Source organism: Nannobrachium achirus, assembly GCF_963921795.1.
Source record: "Nannobrachium achirus genome assembly, chromosome: 20".
NCBI classification, from domain to species: Eukaryota; Metazoa; Chordata; class Actinopteri; order Myctophiformes; family Myctophidae; genus Nannobrachium; species Nannobrachium achirus.
In genome coordinates this window covers 55,888,479-55,909,331 of record NC_137827.1, presented here as the reverse complement: position 1 = coordinate 55,909,331, position 20,853 = coordinate 55,888,479, and the positions used below count along the sequence as shown (strand labels likewise).

At 38.1% G+C, this 20,853-nt stretch overlaps 1 protein-coding gene across 1 annotated transcript in view; it reads left to right on the top strand.

Moving 5' to 3' along the window:
• The window catches only part of LOC308305772 (dynactin subunit 1-like), a 121,103-nt gene that overhangs the window by 92,980 nt on the left and 7,270 nt on the right, over positions 1-20,853 (top strand). The window contains exons 22-23 of the mRNA XM_080750641.1: positions 11,909-12,081; positions 14,452-14,576. Of these exons, the coding sequence (XP_080606767.1) occupies positions 11,909-12,081; positions 14,452-14,576 (298 nt within the window). The remainder of the gene's footprint in view (positions 1-11,908; positions 12,082-14,451; positions 14,577-20,853) is intronic.

The window sequence follows — 20,853 nt, the reverse complement described above, 5'->3', positions numbered from 1 at the left end:
TTATACTTGAATTTCACTACTTTTAAACTTGAATTGCACTTTTCTTATACATGAGGTATACTATGGTCATACTTCAACTGCACTACTTTTAAACTTGCAACATACCAGTTATATACTCTAAACATACTGTGCGTGAACTTAATGGACACTACTCTTTTACCTGCAGTGTACTTGAATTGCACTTTTCTTATACTTGAAGAATACCAGTTATATACTCAAACCATACTGTGCGTGAACTTAATGGACACTACTCTTTTACTTGCATTGTACTTGAATTGCACGTTTCTTATACTTGACGTATACTACGTTTATATTTGAACTGCACTCTTTTCATACTTGAGGTATACCATTTATATACTACAAACATACTATGCTTGAACTTAATGTACACTACTCTTGTATTTGCAGTGTACTTGAATTGCACTTTTCTTATACGTGAGGTATACTATGGTCATACTTCAACTGCACTACTTTTAAACTTGCAACATACCAGTTATATACTCTAAACATACTGTGGGTGAACTTAATGGACACTACTCTTTTACTTGCATTGTACTTGAATTGCACGTTTCTTATACTTGACGTATACTACGTTTATATTTGAACTGCACTATTTTCATACTTGAGGTATACCATTTATATACTACAAACATACTATGCTTGAACTTAATGTACACTACTCTTGTATTTGCAGTGTACTTGAATTGCACTTTTCTTATAATTGAAGTATACTATGGTCATACTTCAACTGCACTACTTTTAAACTTTCACCATACCGGTTATATACTCTAAACATACTGTGCGTGAACTTACTGGACACTACTCTTTTACCTGCAGTGTACTTGAATTGCACTTTTCTTATACTTAAAGAATACCAGTTATATACTCAAACCATACTGTGCGTGAACTTAATGGACACTACTCTTTTACTTGCATTGTACTTGAATTGCACGTTTCTTATACTTGACGTATACTACGTTTATATTTGAACTGCACTATTTTCAGACTTGAGGTAAACCATTTATATACTCCAAACATACTATGCGTGAGCTTAATGTACACTACTCTTTTATTTGCAGTGTACTTGAATTGCATTTTTCTTATACTTGACGTATACTACATTTATACTTGAATTTCACTACTTTTAAACTTGAATTGCACTTTTCTTATACGTGAGGTATACTATGGTCATACTTCAACTGCACTACCTTTAAACTTGCACCATACCAGTTATATACTCTAAACATACTGTGTGTGAACTTAATGGACACTACTCTTTTACCTGCAGTGTACTTGAATTGCACTTTTCTTATACTTGAAGAATAGCAGTTATATACTCAAACCATACTGTGCGTGAACTTAATGGACACTACTCTTTTACTTGCATTGTACTTGAATTGCACGTTTCTTATACTTGACGTATACTAAGTTTATATTTGAACTGCACTATTTTCATACTTGAGGTATACCATTTATATACTACAAACATACTATGCGTGAACTTAATGGACACTACTCTTTTACTTGCATTGTACTTGAATTGCACGTTTCTTATACTTGACGTATACTACGTTTATATTTGAACTGCACTATTTTCAGACTTGAGGTATACCATTTATATACTCCAAACATACTATGCGTGAGCTTAATGTACACTACTCTTTTATTTGCAGTGTACTTGAATTGCATTTTTCTTATACTTGACGTATACTACATTTATACTTGAATTTCACTACTTTTAAACTTGAATTGCACTTTTCTTATACGTGAGGTATACTATGGTCATACTTCAACTGCACTACCTTTAAACTTGCACCATACCAGTTATATACTCTAAACATACTGTGTGTGAACTTAATGGACACTACTCTTTTACCTGCAGTGTACTTGAATTGCACGTTTCTTATACTTGTTGTATACTACGTTTATATTTGAACTGCACTATTTTCAGACTTGAGGTATACCATTTATATACTCTAAAGATACTATGCATGGACTTAATGTACACTAGTCTTTTACTAGCAGTGTACTTGAATTGCACTTTTCTTATACTTGAGGTATACTACGTTTATACTTGAACTGTACTATTTTCTTACTTGAAGTATACCATTTAAATACTCCTAACATACTCTACGTTAACTTACTGTACAGAACTCTTTTACTTGCAGTGCACTTGAATTGCACTTTTCTTATACTTGAAGTATACCATTTATATACTCAAAACATACTGTGCGTGAACTTAATGTACACTACTCTTTTACTTGCAGGGTACTTGAATTGCACTTTTCTTATACTTGACGTATACTACGTTTATACTTGACCTGCACTATTATATACTCCAAACATACTATGCGTGAACTTAATGTACACTACTCTTTTACTTGCAGTGTACTTGAATTGCACTTTTCTTATACTTTAGGTATACCATTTATATACACAAAACACACTATGTGTGAACTTAATGTACACTACTCTCTTACTTGCAGTGTACTTGAATTGCATGTTTTTTATAGTTGACGTATACTATGTTTATACTTGAACTGCCCTATTTTCATACTTGAAGTATAGCATTTATATACTGAAAATATACTATGTGTGAACGTAATGTACACTACTCTTTTACTTTGAATGTACTTAAATTGCACTTTTATTATACTTGAGGTATACTACGTTTATACTTTAACGTACTATGCGTGAACTTAATGGACACTAATGTACACTACTCTCTTACTTGCAGTGTACTTGAATTGCATGTTTTTTATAGTTGACGTATACTATGTTTATACTTGAACTGCCCTATTTTCATACTTGAAGTATAGCATTCATATACTGAAAATATACTATGTGTGAACGTAATGTACACTACTCTTTTACTTTGAATGTACTTAAATTGCACTTTTATTATACTTGAGGTATACTACGTTTATACTTTAACGTACTATGCGTGAACTTAATGGACACTACTCTTTTACTTGAATTGCACTTTTCTTATACATGACGTATACTACGTTTATATTTGAATTGCACTACTTTTAACCTTGAAGTATACCATTTATATACTCAAACTATACTATGCATCAACTTAATGTGCACTACTCATTTACCTCTAGTGTACTTGAATTGCACTTTTCTTATACATGAGGTATACTACGTTTATATTTGAGCGGCACTTTTTTCATACTTGAAGTATAGCATTTATATGCTCGGAACATACTATGCATGAACTTGATGGACACTACTCTTTTACTTGAATTGCACTATTCTTATACTTGACGTATACTACGTTTATATTTGAATTGCATTAATTTTAAACTTGAAGTATACCATTTATATACTCAAAACATACTATGCGTGAATTTAATGTACACTACTCTTTTACTTGCAGTGCACTTGAATTGCACTCTTCTTTTACTTGAGGTATACTATGGTCATACTTGAACTGCACTACTTTTAAACTTGAACCATACCAGTTATATACTCAAAACATACTATACGTCAACTTAATGGTCACTACTCTTTTACTTGCAGTGTACTTGAATTGCACGTTTTTTTATACTTTACGTATACTACCTTTATACTTGAACTGCACTATTTTCATACTTGAAGTATACCATTTATATACTCAAAACATACTTGAATTGCACTTTTCTTATACTTGAGGTATACTATGTTTATACTTGAACTGCACTATTTTCATTGTAGCGACGGGGTGCAACTAATTAATAAGTATTGTAATGGTTAAAGAAAGACAGAGTGTGAAAATATTATAGCTTTGGAAATGGAGGACTGTATACTCTGGAGTTGAGGTTATGCCCACCACAGGGCTCCAGTCAAAGAGCAGTAATCAATGATGACACTTGATGGCGTTTTATGTGTTTTTTATAAAGGAGGTAGTTGGTGGACACAAACATACACAATGATGAATTGTATCTGAAAATATAGAAATACTACATAAGGATAAGGAGACAATAAACAATATGCAGTAGTAACCTACACAAATGTAGCATATTACTGAAATGAGCCATGCACTCATGTGCCAGCTTAGACCCAGCATGCACTCACACACAGGTTAGACTAGGGCCTGTTAGCTTAGCCACTGAAGTTTAGCTAGCAAACACAATTACAAAAACAAACTTTTTAAACCACACACAGATCAATTCTGATACAATGACCTGTTACCACATGAACCATTATTGTTCTGCAGGACAGAAAACAACTCACTTTGTCAAGAACGCATTCTTATGTGCATATGTTTGTTTGTGGCTGCACTCATGCATGTAAACAGTTGGGGTCCTCTGTTCTAGTGGTGCCCAAACAACTGCCTCAACTAAAGTGTCACCTGGGTCCTGATCAGAGGGTACCTGAGGCATGCCTGCTCTAAATGGGGACAATAAAGGTGGTGATGGGGTTTGGTGTTGCTGAACTGTCTGTAGATTTCACTCTGAATGTGTAGACTTGCCGGTCCCATTATACACCTACAAATGAACAGATAAAGCACATTAGTTATGGGAGTCAACAGTAGTAATATACTTTGAATTGACAAGTAGAATGCCAAGATGTGTGATGATAATACCTTTGTCTGATGTTCTCCTCCTCCCAGGGTGGTGTTCGGGCAAAAGAGTTCCCTCCGGGAACACACACCCTATTTATAGTCCTGGGAGGGTGAAACCAAGTGGGAAGTGGATAGAGGGGAGATTGAGAATGATTCTAATGCATTTAATAATACAAAAGTACTTAAAATACTAGCACATGGATATGCTCCTTTAATTCATATCTCCAATTACCACTATGCCCACTAAATGTGTACACCCACCATACATTATTAAATGCATTAGAATCATTTTCAATCTCCCCTCTATCCACCCCCCACTTGGCTTCACCCTCCCAGGACTATAAATAGTGTGCGTGTTACCGGAGGGAACTCTTTTGCCCGAACACCACCCTGGGAGGAGGAGACAGACAAAGGTAAGGGTTTTACAAATAACAGCTTTACATTATCTTCACAAATCTTGAGTATTCTACTTGTCAATTCAAAGTATATTACTACTGTATATTACTAATGTGCTTTATCTGTTCATTTGTAGGTGTATAATGGGACCGGCAAGACTACACATTCAGAGTGAAATCTACAGACAGTTCAGCAACACCAAACATTCCCCCAACTGTTTACATGCATGAGGGCAGCCACACACAAACATATGCACATAAGAATGCGTTCTTGACAAAGTGAGTTCTGTCCTGCAGAGCAATAATGGTTCATGTGGTAACAGTTCATTGTGTCAGAATTGATCTGTGTGTGGTTTAAAAAGTTTGTTTTTGTAATTGTGTTTGCTAGCTAAACTTCAGTGGCTAAGCTAACAGGCCCTAGTCTAACCTGTGTGTGAGTGCATGCTGGGTCTAAGCTGGCACATGAGTGCATGGCATTTCAGTAATATGCTATGTTTGTGTAGGTTACTACTGCATATCGTTTATTGTCTCCTTATCCTTATGTATTATTTCTATATTTTCAGATACCATTCATCATTGTGTATGTTTGTGTCCGCCAACTACCTCCTTTATAAAAACCACATAAAACACCAAGTGTCATCATTGATTACTGCTCTTTGACTGGAGCCCTGTGGTGCGCATAACCTCAACTCCAGAATATACAGTCCTCCATTTCCAAAGCTATAATATTTCACACTCTGTCTTTCTTTAACCATTAAAATACCTATGCAGAACTGTGTACGAATATTAATTAGTTGCACCCCGTCGCTACAATGAAAATAGTGCAGTTCAAGTATAAACATAGTATACCTCAAGTATAAGAAAAGTGCAATTCAATGTTTTGAGTATGTAAATGGTATACTTCAAGCATGAAAATAGTCTAGTTCAAGTATAAACGTAGTATACGTAAAGTATAAAAAAACGTGCAATTCAAGTACACTGAAAGGTAAAGAGTAGTGTACATTAAGTTCATGCATAGTATGTTCTGAGTATATAAATGGTATACTTCAAGTAATAAAATAGTGCATTTCAAGTATGAAAGTAGTATACCTCACGTATAAGAAAAGTGCAATTCAAGTACACAGCAAGTGTACATTAGGTTCACGCATAGTATGTTTTGAGTATATAACTGGTATACTTTGAGTATGAAAATAGTGCAGTTCAAGTATGACCATAGTATACCTCAAGTATGAGAAAAGTGCAATTAAAGTGCACTGCAGGTAAAAGAGTAGTGAACATTAAGTTCACGCACAGTATGTGTTGAGTATATAAATGGTATACTTCGAGTATACAAATAGTGCAGTTCAAATATACACGTAGTATATGTCAAGTATAAGCTAAGTGCAATTCAAGTACAATGCAAGTAAAAGAGTAGTGTCCATTAAGTTCACGCCTAGTATGTTTTGAGTATATAACTGGTATACTTCAAGTATAAGAAACGTTCAATTCAAGTACACTGCAGGTAAAATAGTAGTGTACATTAGGTTCACGCATAGTATGTTTTGAGTATATAAATGGTATACTTCAAGTTTAAAAGTAGTGCAGTTCAAGTATGACCATAGTATACCTCAAGTATAAGAATAGTGCAATTCAAGTAAAAGAGTAGTGTCCATGAAGTTCGCGCATAGTATGTTTTGAGTATATAACTGGTATGGTTCAAGTTCAAAAGTAGTGCAGTTCAAGTATGACCATAGTATACCTCAAGTAAAAGAAGAGTGCAATTCAAGCGCACTGCAGGTAAAAGAGTAGTGTACATTAAGTTCACACACAGTTTGTTTTGAGTATATAAATGGTACGATTCAAGTTTAAAAGTAGTGCAGTTCAAGTATGACCATAGTATACTTCAAGTATAAGAAAAGAGCAATTAAAGTGCACTGCAGGTAAAAGAGTAGTGAACATTAAGTTCATGCACAGTATGTGTTGAGTATATAAATGGTATACCTCGAGTATGGAAATAGTGCAGTTCAAATATAAACACAGTTTACGTCAAGTATAAGACAAGTGCACAGCAAGTAAAAGAGTAGTGTACATTAAGTTCACGCATAGTATGTTTTGAGTATATAAATGGTATACCTCGAGTATGAAAATAGTGCAGTTCAAATATAAACGTAGTATACGTCAAATATAAAACAAGTGCAGTTCAAGTAAAAGAGTAGTTTTAATTAAGTACACGCATAGTATGTGTTGAGTATATAAATGGTATACTTCAAGTTTTAAAGTAGTGCAGTTCAAGTATGACCATAGTATACCTCAAGTAAAAGAAGAGTGCAATTCAAGTGCACTGCAGGTAAAAGAGTAGTGTACATTAAGTTCACGCACAGTATGTTTTGAGTATATAAATGGTACGATTCAAGTTAAAAGTAGTGCAGTTCAAGTATGACCATAGTATACCTCAAGTATAAGAAAAGAGCAGTTAAAGTGCACTGCAGGTAAAAGAGTAGTGAACATTAAGTTCACGCACAGTATGTGTTGAGTATATAAATGGTATACTTCGAGTATACAAATAGTGCAGTTCAAATATACACGTAGTATATGTCAAGTATAAGCTAAGTGCAATTCAAGTACAATGCAAGTAAAAGAGTAGTGTCCATTAAGTTCACGCCTAGTATGTTTTGAGTATATAACTGGTATACTTCAAGTATAAGAAACGTTCAATTCAAGTACACTGCAGGTAAAATAGTAGTGTACATTAGGTTCACGCATAGTATGTTTTGAGTATATAAATGGTATACTTCAAGTTTAAAAGTAGTGCAGTTCAAGTATGACCATAGTATACCTCAAGTATAAGAATAGTGCAATTCAAGTAAAAGAGTAGTGTCCATGAAGTTCGCGCATAGTATGTTTTGAGTATATAACTGGTATGGTTCAAGTTCAAAAGTAGTGCAGTTCAAGTATGACCATAGTATACCTCAAGTAAAAGAAGAGTGCAATTCAAGCGCACTGCAGGTAAAAGAGTAGTGTACATTAAGTTCACACACAGTTTGTTTTGAGTATATAAATGGTACGATTCAAGTTTAAAAGTAGTGCAGTTCAAGTATGACCATAGTATACTTCAAGTATAAGAAAAGAGCAATTAAAGTGCACTGCAGGTAAAAGAGTAGTGAACATTAAGTTCATGCACAGTATGTGTTGAGTATATAAATGGTATACCTCGAGTATGGAAATAGTGCAGTTCAAATATAAACACAGTTTACATCAAGTATAAGACAAGTGCACAGCAAGTAAAAGAGTAGTGTACATTAAGTTCACGCATAGTATGTTTTGAGTATATAAATGGTATACCTCGAGTATGAAAATAGTGCAGTTCAAATATAAACGTAGTATACGTCAAATATAAAACAAGTGCAGTTCAAGTAAAAGAGTAGTTTTAATTAAGTACACGCATAGTATGTGTTGAGTATATAAATGGTATACTTCAAGTTTTAAAGTAGTGCAGTTCAAGTATGACCATAGTATACCTCAAGTAAAAGAAGAGTGCAATTCAAGTGCACTGCAGGTAAAAGAGTAGTGTACATTAAGTTCACGCACAGTATGTTTTGAGTATATAAATGGTACGATTCAAGTTAAAAGTAGTGCAGTTCAAGTATGACCATAGTATACCTCAAGTATAAGAAAAGAGCAGTTAAAGTGCACTGCAGGTAAAAGAGTAGTGAACATTAAGTTCACGCACAGTATGTGTTGAGTATATAAATGGTATACCTCGAGTATGGAAATAGTGCAGTTCAAATATAAACGTAGTATACGTCAAATATAAAACAAGTGCAGTTCAAGTAAAAGAGTAGTGTCAGTTAAGTACACGCATAGTATGTGTTAAGTATATAAATGGTATACTTCAAGTTTTAAAGTAGTGCAGTTCAAGTATGACCATAGTATACCTCAAGTAAAAGAAGAGTGCAATTCAAGTGCACTGCAGGTAAAAGAGTAGTGTACATTAAGTTCACGCACAGTATGTTTTGAGTATATAAATGGTATGATTCAAGTTTAAAAGTAGTGCAGTTCAAGTATGACCATAGTATACCTCAAGTATAAGAAAAGAGCAATTAAAGTGCACTGCAGGTAAAAGAGTAGTGAACATTAAGTTCACGCACAGTATGTGTTGAGTATATAAATGGTATACTTCGAGTATAGAAATAGTGCAGTTCAAATATACACATAGTATATGTCAAGTATAAGCTAAGTGCAATTCAAGTACAATGCAAGTAAAAGAGTAGTGTCCATTAAGTTCACGCCTAGTATGTTTTGAGTATATAACTGGAATACTTCAAGTATAAGAAACGTTCAATTCAAGTACACTGCAGGTAAAATAGTAGTGTACATTAAGTTCACGCATAGTATGTTTTGAGTATATAAATGGTATACTTCAAGTTTAAAAGTAGTGCAGTTCAAGTATGACCATAGTATACCTCAAGTATAAGAATAGTGCAATTCAAGTAAAAGAGTGGTGTCCATGAAGTTCACGCATAGTATGTTTTGAGTATATAACTGGTATGGTTCAAGTTCAAAAGTAGTGCAGTTCAAGTATGACCATAGTATACCTCAAGTAAAAGAAGAGTGCAATTCAAGTGCACTGCAAGTAAAAGAGTAGTGTACATTAAAATCACGCATAGTATGTTTTGAGTATATAAATGGCATACCTCGAGTATGAAAATAGTGCAGTTCAAATGTAAACGTAGTTTACGTCAAGTATAAGACAAGTGCACTGCAAGTAAAAGAGTAGTGTAAGTTAAGTTCACGCATAGTATGTTTTGAGTATATAACTGGTATGGTTCAAGTTTAAAAGTAGTGCAGTTCAAGTATGACCATAGTATACCTCAAGTAAATGAAAAGTGCAATTCAAGTGCACTGCAAGTAACAGAGTAGTGTACACTAAGTTCACGCATAGTATGTTTTGAGTATATAAATGGTGTACTTCAAGTTTAAAAGTAGTGCAGTTCAATTATGACCATAGTATACCTCAAGTAAAAGAAAAGTGCCATTCAAGTATGACCAAAGTCTTCCTCAAGTAAATGAAAAGTGCAATTCAAGTGCACTGCAAGTAAAAGAGTAGTGTACATCAAGTATGTTTTGAGTATATAAATGGTATACTTCAAGTTTAAAATGAATGCAATTCAAATATAAACGTAGTATACGTCAAGTATAAGAATAGTGCAATTCAAGTAAAAGAGTAGTGTCCATTAAGTCCACGCATAGTATGTTTTGAGTATATAACCGTTATACTTCAAGTATGAAATAGTACTGTTCAAATGTAAACGTAGTACAATTCAAGTACACTGCAGGTAAAAGAGTAGTGTACATTAAGTTCATGCATAGTATGTTCCGACTATATAAATGATATACTTCAAGTATGAAAAAAGTGCTGTTCAAATATAAACGTAGTATACCTTATGTATAAGAAAAGTGCAATTCAAGTACACTAGAGGTAAAAGAGTAGTGCACATTAAGTTCATGCATAGTATAGTTTGAGTATATAAATGGTATACTTCAAGGTTACAAGTAGTGCAGTTCATATGACCTTAGTATACCTCAAGTACAATAAAAGTGCTATTCAAGTACACTGCAGGTAAAAGAGTAGTGTACATTAAGTTCACGCATAGTATGTTTTACGTATATAAATGGTATACTTCAAATTTAAATGTAGTGCAGTTCAGGTATGACCATAGTATACCTCTTGTATAAGAGAAGTGCAATTCAAGTAAATAAGTAGTGTACTTAAGTATACATCTGAGTATATGAATGGTTTATTTTAAGTAAGGGAATAGCACAATTCTAGTGTATGAATACAATAATTTAAGTATACTCATATATACTTCATGTATACTTTAAGTAAACTTAGAGTTTACTCGAGTATACTCAAAAGTGGGCCAATTCAGATTACTTTTAGTACGGTAGGTATACTGTAAGTATACTAACTAGTACACTAACTAGTACATTTGTTAGTATACTACTTGTACATAAATATCAGTATACTTGTACTTAAAGTATACTTAAGAAATATACTCAAAGTTGACTTAAGTATACTTAGAAAAGTAAACTTGAAGTTTACTACTTTTTGGTAAGGGGTATTTTGACAAAGTTATATTTTAGAAAGAACATTGATAGTGGAAATAGACGATGAGACGCGTTGTGAGCTCGTAGATCTGCTATTTCTACTATTTTTGAAAATGTCAAAAATATATGAACATCTTTCAACGTGGAAACGATTATGACAAAATAATTGCGATTATGTCAAATAATTGAGATTAGATGATTATGTAATAATTGTGACAGGCCTAATGCCACTGATGGAAGTGATTCAGCATTGTGGAGATATCTTTTTTACTGTGATGTTTATTACCAGTCTGTTCCATAACAGTATCTTTTTCTGTGACGTTTATTATCAGTCTGTTCCATAACTCAGGGGTTTTCAAAGTGGGTGACGGGGCACCCTGGGGTGCCGCGACGGCAGTCCAGGGGTGCCGCGAGATAATTTGATAATATTTGGAATTCATTTGGACACTGGAAAAAATATTTATTCTAATTTTAAACCTGATGTACACAGTTATTTTCAGTCAGTTCTAACCAAAATGGCTATTATCTCAACGTTTTCCTCGCAACATAATCACTAAAATATCATCACTGCCAGGCAGAAACCTCTGTTGCACAAAACTAGTGAAAACAGCCGATCTACAAGCACACAACGTGCTTGTAGATCTGCTGTTTTCACTGGTTTAGTACATTTTGTAGATGATAAATACAAAACGAACGGTTTTGGACATACAAGGTTTCCACCCGACAACGATGATATGCTATAAATATAAGGTGCTGGGAGTGAAAATTATAATGTAGGGGTGCCTCGGATTAAAACAAATATTTATGGGGTGCCCTGAGACCAAAAGGTTTGGGAACCCCTGTCATAACAGCATCGTTTTTTCTTTTTCTTCAGGGAGTTTGAGGAAACCATGGATGCTCTGCAGGCCGACATCGACCAGCTGGAATCGGAGAAGGCGGAGCTGAAGCTGCGCATCAACAGCCAATCAAAGATGAGCATGGACGGGCTGAGAGGGACGTCCCCATCGGGCATAGCTTCCATTGTCACAGGGATGTCGGGAGGAGAGGGTACGGAACGCAATCTGACGTTCGTCGTATCGTCTTCGTTTGGAACACACAGTACACAACTATACTTTAAACTAACTTTATTAGTTACTGTATGTGGTGAAAGATGAAGTCAGACCGAGGTGCTGATTGAACCCCTATAGGTGGCCCTGACACTCGCTGATTCCCTCTGTGTCTCCTCTTTGTGTCTCTATACCTCCTCCTTCCTTTCCTCTCTGTCTCTGCACCCCCTTATAACTCACAGAAGAACAAAAAGGTACCTGCACACTGAAGTCATACACTGGCTTCTGTCTTCTGCATGCTGTCGTTGTTAAAGGACAACTTTGTTTTTTCATGAACAAGGGTTCATATTTTAGGGTTAAAATGTTTTCTTTTACTTCTTTCTATAGCTTTAGCCATTTTAATGACTTTGATTTCAGTGGTTGGGGGCATGCATGCAAGTGGCTAAATATGTCTTTTTAGACACAATAAGCCGGCGATTTCTTTATTACAATTTACTGTAGCTCCCATAAGTCACATCTGCTCATGAATGAGTGTGGTGCATCTTCTTGGGAATGGGCTTATTGTGTTTAAAAAGACATATTTAGCCACTTGCATGCATGCCCCCAACCGCTGAAATCAAAGTAATGAAAATCGCTAAAACGATGGAAAGGCTGTAAATGAAAACATTTCAACACTATTTTCTTTTCTCTTACTACAATCTAAAATATGAACCCTTGTTGTAAAAAAAAACAAAGTTGTCCTTTAAATACCTCAAACACCAACCAGTGTGTTTTGTTCTTGCATGCTTTGACCCAAAGATTCTCAACTCTTAATTCTTAGGCGCCGTACAGACATCTGCGTCACGCATCATCATCTTATCGTCTGAGAATGGCCACTGGGGGCGCCGTACTAATGCATTCTCAATGCAAGGTTGTTTGGTGTTTTGTCGTTGCCGTGTCTCTTCAAGAGCGTACAGGCTGTGGTTGAGCTAGAGACACGGCAACGACAAAAAACCAAACAACCTTCCATTGACAATGCATTAGTAAGGCGCCCCCAGTGGCCATTCTCAGACGATAAGATGATGATGCGTGACGCACATGTGTGAGCGCGGCCTTAGATGTACACTCGGATTTCACTGGAAGAAACTCATGTCAGCGCAGAATGTTTTTGCATGGGGGGCACGTGGCCTTCTAGCTGGGATGCAACATCGCTAGCAACTAGCACTTTTTCTCACAGCAAGAAGCAGGGACGTGCTGGGCCCCTGATTCAGCCCGGGAAAAAGAGTTGGAGAGGCCCTCATTGCGTGCTATAGAGAGAGATCTCTCTCTATAGCGCTGCTGCTACTCAAAGATTTGCCATTTCAGATCATGACAAGTGACAAGCCAGTGGGCCAATTACTGTACATGAGTTATATTTCGTCGTTGACGGGTGGAAACCTTGTGTGTCCAAAACCGCTTGTTTTGTATTTATCATTTTAAAAATGATTTAAACTAGTGAAAACAGCCGATCTACAAGCACACAACGCCTCGCACTGCGAGGCGTTGTGTGCTTGTAGATCTGCTGTTTTCACTACTTTTGTGCAACGTCCTTATATGATGAAGCAGGGCTTTGTTTTGCGAAACAATGTATACATTTGAAACTTGGAGATACAAGGTTTCTGCCCGACAGTGACGAGTTACTTTGTTGGCCGTTCGGGAGTTGTCCCGCTTTTCCCAATGGCCAGCACGTCCCTGGCAAGAAGGTCCTGGGTTTGATTCCCGCTGTGGGCGCTGGGGGGCGTGTTCTCTCCTCCACGTCATCAGTGCCCATACCCTATAGGTGGGGTTGGCAAAAGGGCCTCTCTGTGTGGAGTTTGCATGTTCTCCCCGTGTCTGTCCCCTAGGCCAGGGGCTTTCAATCTTCTTTGACTCAGGGCACCCCTGTAAATAACTGTTTCATCCACGGCACCCCTGAGTTACACTGTTCATTTTTAGAATCTTACATCTTATAGGAGAAATATCCGTTTTAATCAGAACTGACTGAAAATAACGTTATACTTGACGTTTAACCACTTGAACCCCAGCATGCCTATTCTGGGAGTACTGCAGATGGAAAAAGAACTCATCAAGTACAGTGCAAGCCTGTTTTCCTAAGCATAGTGAAGTGATATTGACGTAGTGATATTGATGAATTCCAAATAGTATCGAATGATCTCGCGGCACCCCTGGACTGGCATCACGGCACCCCAGGGTGCCCCGTCACCCACTTTGAAAACCCCTGCCCTAGGGTATATAGGTACCCTCACAAAACAACATGCTATCCCCAGGTTAGCAGAGGGAGTGTAGCGCCCAGGACACTGTGTGTTTTTCCAGGTCTTGTGCTGATAACTAACATCTGTTCTCCCCACCGCAGGCATGGTGTCAGGCATGGGAACAGGATCAGGGCTGCAGGTGATTGACTCTCCACTGCTGACTCAGCAGATCGAGGCTCAGAGACTCTGCATCAAACAACTGAAGAATGAGAACAACAGGCTCAAGGTGGGTCGCTGTCCTTTAACCTTTATTTAACCAGACGGGTTATTACCATTTGTTCTTCACCAGAAATGAGTGTGTTCCATAGAAGCAGTAGTGATTTCGTCGACTAAAACGATGACGAAAAATGTATGTCGACTGCGTTTTTTTTTCACTGACGAAAACGAAATAAAAACTAAGCTGTGATGACTAAAACTAAGACTAAATATATTGACAATTTCGTCAACAAAATAAAAACTAGACTAAAACGTTAGGGAGGGACTGGTGGAGAAGAGAGTCATTTTATGTTTGGTTGCTCGCAGGTGTTGCTGCTGCGACGCGTTGTGAGCTTGTAGATCGGCTATTTTCAGCATGCAACCAAGCGTAAAATCAGTCATTACGATGCCATCAAGGCCTGCCGAAATACATTTCAGTTGACTAGAATCAACTGTAGATTTAGTCAACTAAAATCTCATGATATTTAGTCGACTATAATTAGACTAAAACTAAAACTTTTCTGGAGACTAAATTACTAAAACTAAATTAGATTTTATTCAAAAGACTATGACTAAAACTAAATCAAAATTTGCTGTCAAAAACAACACTGCATAGAAGTGTGTTCGTGAAGTGCCTGCAAACAGCGTCTGCTCTCTCCTCTCTCACACACAACTCACTCTGCCAGTCTCTCTCAGGCACATACTTGTCCACTGACAATAGAGGGTATGCGCGTGACCTCATCATCATACCCGGAGGTTATAGTCCATGGGCCAGACGGGTTGTCGGTATCAAAAAGGTGGCAAAGGTTACCATGCATTTTTGAAAAGCTCTATATCTGTAGATTGTATTTTGGTATGATAACCCTTTCTTAGACACAGCTAAATTGGTGTTATCAGCCGCTGGAGTTGGTGTCCCATTAACTTTACATTACAGGGGAAAAAAAGCAAAAAAAAATCTGCTTTTAGTAGCATAATAGGGGTCAAACTAGGGGTTTGTCATGATGCCGAATCCATTGCAAGCATTTGTTTTGCACAAAAAACATTCCTTGGACTATAAATGGCCTCAGAAAACGATGCATGTATGGGTGTGCATTCATGTTAGTCAGAGGCCTTAGCGTTTTATTTCTCGTGCTAATCAGTCTAAAAGCGCCAAATTTTGCACAGATGTAGCCCAGGGCATGCTCTAATGATTTAGCTAGGGCGCCCGAGTCGGTGACCTTCGGGGTCGCCACAGCTCCAGAAAAACAATGGTTTAGTGATGAAAAGTGATGAGTCATCACTTTTCAGAGTTTTGTGGATGTTTTCTGGAGCCCGAAGGTCACCGACTCGGGCGCCCTAGCTAAATCATTAGAGCATGCCCTGGGCTACATCTGTGCAAAATTTGGCGCTTTTAGACTGATTAGCATGAGAAATAAAACCCTAAGGCCTCCGACTAACATGAATACCGACAACCTGTCTGGCCCATGGACTATTATGTGGGAACGCCTACTGAGTGGCAAAACACTACTTTCTGGCCTACTTGACAGCCCATACTGTACAATCCAAATAGAAAAGTCTGTCAAACTAATCTGGTTGCATTAAACAACGTTAAACTCACTTTGCCACTCACTTTGCCACTCGATTTGTCATTCACGTTATGCATGCGCATAAAGTACGTCTATACACAATTACAAGTGTCCAAACTGACAATAACTGTTTTGGTATTGCTTGCCAGTTGTGGTTATGAAAGGTTAGGGGGGTGGGGGGCATGAAATGGGATTGAAAAGATTACGGTAAATTATTCTTATGGTTCACACGTATCTAATTTTAGTGGCAAAGTGGAGAGTGAAATACTCCCGCTATAGAGTCTATGGTCTCTTTATTCCCTCTTCCCATCGAATCAGGATCTCTCTTATAGCTTCAGACTGGAGAAGGGGCAAGGATTTGAGCGTCTGCCTGGGAGTTATGTTTCTATCACTGCCGCTCAGCACAGTCATTATGTCCCAGGAGCTGCTTGTAACCTTTCCCAGTAAAGATACAAGCTAGATGTTAGTGGGTGTTAGTGCAGTTTTTGTACAGTGGGAAAGGGGCTATAAGAGTATTGAGGACAGAGTGCTAGCTAACCAGAAGCCAAGGTATTTGTAAGCTTTATCTGTTCTAGCTCAAGCTTTGAGCTGTCCTTTGTGGTACTCTGGGGGGAGCAGATGTCTTCCTGCCAAACCACATGACCTTTGTTTTGTAGGCGTTTAATACCAGGTTTAGCATTCTGAAGGCTTGTGACTTTAAAACAAAATGCTGGTTGGGCCAGGCCAACCGAGCACAGGACTGTGTCATCATTATGTACTGTTTAAGAAGTGCCTCGGAAGCACTAGTACTGGCTTTAGTTTGAAGTTGCAGGTGTATTTAACATGAATATTGCTAAATAGCCATTCAAACTTAATTGCTGTTGCATATTCATGTAGCAATAACATGGGGGCACGGCTAGAAGGTCCTGGGTTCTATTCCCACCGGGGACGCTGTGGGTGCTGGGGGTGCTGGGGGCGTGTTCTCTCCTCCGCCTCATCAGTGCCCACATAGACAGGATCAATTTTCAGAAAATCAGAACCATGAAGGCATTTTGCGAATATTTATTATATACAACTGTTCTAGGGGTATTAAGGGATGCTGAATCCAAATTTACTGTATATAATGCTCAAAAATGTTCCTAAATGGCTCAAAATTGAGAAATCCAACATGGCCGCCACAGCAAGGCTGAAACTATTTAAGTGCAAATCTTTTTGACTAAACAAGGTAGAAACTTGAACTAAATGTGTTTTTCTAGGTTAGCCTACATGGGGAATTTGAAATTCTATCCTAATTTTAGATCAGACGTGAATAAATGGCTTGAAACTCATACTAGTATAGCAGAAAAGGTTCGTTATTGATGCATAATTCGTCAAACAGAAATAAAAGCAGGATGACCCATGGTTTTATTCATCAAAACTCTTTTGATTTAGATTTTTCTATCAACAAGTCATATATGCAAATTATATATAGTCCTTAAAGGAATATTCCACTTTCAACAGGGAAACGGGGGAAGGGCTTCTCTCCCCACACACACCCATTGTAACTTCAAACTCCATTTTAACCATTCATTAAAAACACCCATTATTTTTTCTGGGGACTCATTCTACTCTCCTAATACGTGAGCAGGCCATGTTTTTTTCCATAACCTTCTTTTCATTTATTTTTATTAATTATTTGGGAAAATGGAAAAAATTAAAGCTATACTGTGTAAGTTGCTCAACTGGTGGTCTGTAGCAGTATAGCAAACCGCGGTCGCGTTTGCTTTTTTCGTCCGTTTTTCGCTCGCGGACCGGGCCGTCAGACCACCGCGTCCGCCTCGCCGAGCCGAGACGCTTTCAATGAGGTCTCCCGTGTCCTTCTACGAGCAGCGGTTGGAGAGTTACATGCTAGACTCCTCCAGTGTAAACACTGCAGTGTACTTCCTGAAGGCGTGTTTCCTAAACCCACCAGAGAGCCCGGCAGTGTATGTTCTGCGCTGTGATTGGCCGGCAGTGTATAACCCTCGCTGTGATTGGCCGGTAGTGTGATGACGCAATTTTTGCGCGAAAACCGGTCCCGGGCAGGGATCATAGAAAACATATAAAGAGAAGGCCTTAGAAGCTGAAAATAACGGAGTGGGGGTTCTAAAACTTTAGCGATTTAACAGCTAGGACCATTTTAAGATTTGTTTTATAAAAAAAGTTACATGGTACAACTTTAACTCTTTGAGCGCCAGCGCCCTCTAGGGGCCAAAGAATGCCAGCGCATCTCTCATAGGCGAGCGCTTTAGCTTCCAGGACTTCAGCTTCCAGGACCTGACGTGCTCACGTTGATGCACGGCATGGAAATGTCCCGGATGAAGATGCTAACAGAATGGCTATTCCCATTTTGTCATCTAAAAGATCATTTTTGGGCGATTTCGCCGTAAATAAACCTCGCGCCGCTTTCCTAAAACACAAAAAAGAGATATAAGCCTTTAAAGATGCGGTCTTTCATTGGATTAGGCGGAGATTGGCGATTGCGTTCGCAAATTACGGCCGGCCGGGACGTTGTTAGCTTTCGGCTAGTAGCTACAAAAATCAAGCCAGGCTTCAGAAGGCCTCTTATCATTTTATTCATTTAATTAAATAAAGCCGAACTACTTCGGGATCGGCACACTCGTGTACTCATCGGAAGCGGCGCCGAACATCGGGTGAACATTGGGGAGCTCAAAAATGTATTTTAAACCATTTTTAATGGAATACATCGTCGGACAGAGTAGAATGGCTAACTGGCTAGCGGCTAGCGAGCCAGGACCACCCACGACTCTACAAGCAGCTCGGGGTAAGTGAATTAATAAAAAAAAGATTGTATTGGATTGAAATAAAGCCGAACTAGTTCGGGATCGGCACCAGATGAGTTAAATTCAAAAAATAATTATTCAAAATAAATGAAAAATGTTATTGAAAAAACACGACCTGTTCACATATTAGGAGGGTAATATGAGTCACCAGAAAAAGGATAATGGGTGTTTTTAATAATCTATCATGGTTAAAATGAATTTTGAAGTTACAATGGGTGTCTGTGTGGAGAGGCCTCTGGCCTGGTAACATTTACATCAAATATCTAAATATTGAATAAAGCAAATTAAAAACTGTTCAGGGTGTTCATAAAAGCCTGATTAGACGATAAAATTACCAAAAGTTTTTGAAAGTGAAATATCCCTTTAACTCATCTGGTGCCGATCCCGAACTAGTTCGGCTTTATTTCAATCCAATACAATCTTTTTTTTATTAATTCACTTACCCCGAGCTGCTTGTAGAGTCGTGGGTGGTCCTGGCTCGCTAGCCGCTAGCCAGCTAGCCGTTCTACTCTGTCCGACAATATATTCCATTAAAAATGGTTTAAAATACATTTTTGAGCTCCCCAATGTTCACCCGATGTTCGGCGCCGCTTCCGATGAGTACACGAGTGTGCCGATCCCGAAGTAGTTCGGCTTTATTTAATTAAATGAATAAAATGATAAGAGGCCTTCTGAAGCCTGGCTTGATTTTTGTAGCTACTAGCCAGCTAAGCTAACAACGTCCCGGCCGGCCGTAATTTGCGAACGCAATCGCCAATCTCCGCCTAATCCAATGAAAGACCGCATCTTTAAAGGCTTATATCTCTTTTTGGAGCTGTGTGGAACACAAGCTCCCTATACGTGGCCGTGTGTGTGGGTATGTCTGCGTGTCTGTCTGTCTGTCTGTCTGTCTGTCTGTCTGTCTGTAGCCTACAGGACCTTTTGTGACCACACGAGGGCGCTGTTGTTCAGGCCAGGCCAGACACCCACACACACACACACACACACACACACACACACACACACACACACACACACACACACACACACACACAGCTCCACTTCGAACAGAGGTTTGATTTTTTGTGTTTTAGGAAAGCGGCGCGAGGTTTATTTACGGCGAAATCGCCCAAAAATGATCTTTTAGATGACAAAATGGGAATAGCCATTCTGTTAGCATCTTCATCCGGGACATTTCCATGCCGTGCATGAACGTGAGCACGTCAGGTCCTGGAAGCTGAAGTCCTGGAAGCTAAAGCGCTCGCCTATGAGAGATGCGCTGGCATTCTTTGGCCCCTAGAGGGCGCTGGCGCTCAAAGAGTTAATATGAAGGTAGGCTACATTAATTTAGCCTACTTGCAGTCATCAATATTTCGAGCAGATCTCATAGGTATCTTGCAGCTTCCACTTTTCCTGAATAGAATAGAATGAATTATAATATAATATAATAGTATTTTACCATATCAATAAAAGTAAATGTACATGGGAATACTTCTTACTGTTATCATTGCTGTGGCAGCTTATTCACAGTCTTCCTCAGTATTCCGGCAAGTGTTGAGTTTTTTGCAGTTGTATACTTCCATACATGCCATATGACTCTTTCTGGATAGAATAGAAGAGAAGGGGATACAACGTTTATAGCCAGCACAAGTACATCAGGGTAGGGTTCATCAATCTGTCAACATCTAAGAGTCTAGAGAGTATGCAGTCTAGTAGGCTGATATTCTCTAAAATTACCAAATCCCTTTAGTACAATATATTATACATACATACCTGCAGCTGTGCAGCGTTGGCTGAGGCACTCCTTTGTACACCCACATGAAGTTAACTCCCTGCAGGCTTTGGGCATAGGTGGCAGACAGAGTAGCCATGGCACTAACTGGCCTTCCTTGATCATCCATCCCATTTCCTCCACTGGAGGAAGATCGGGGTGTGGCAGGTGAGCTTGATTCCATATAGTTGC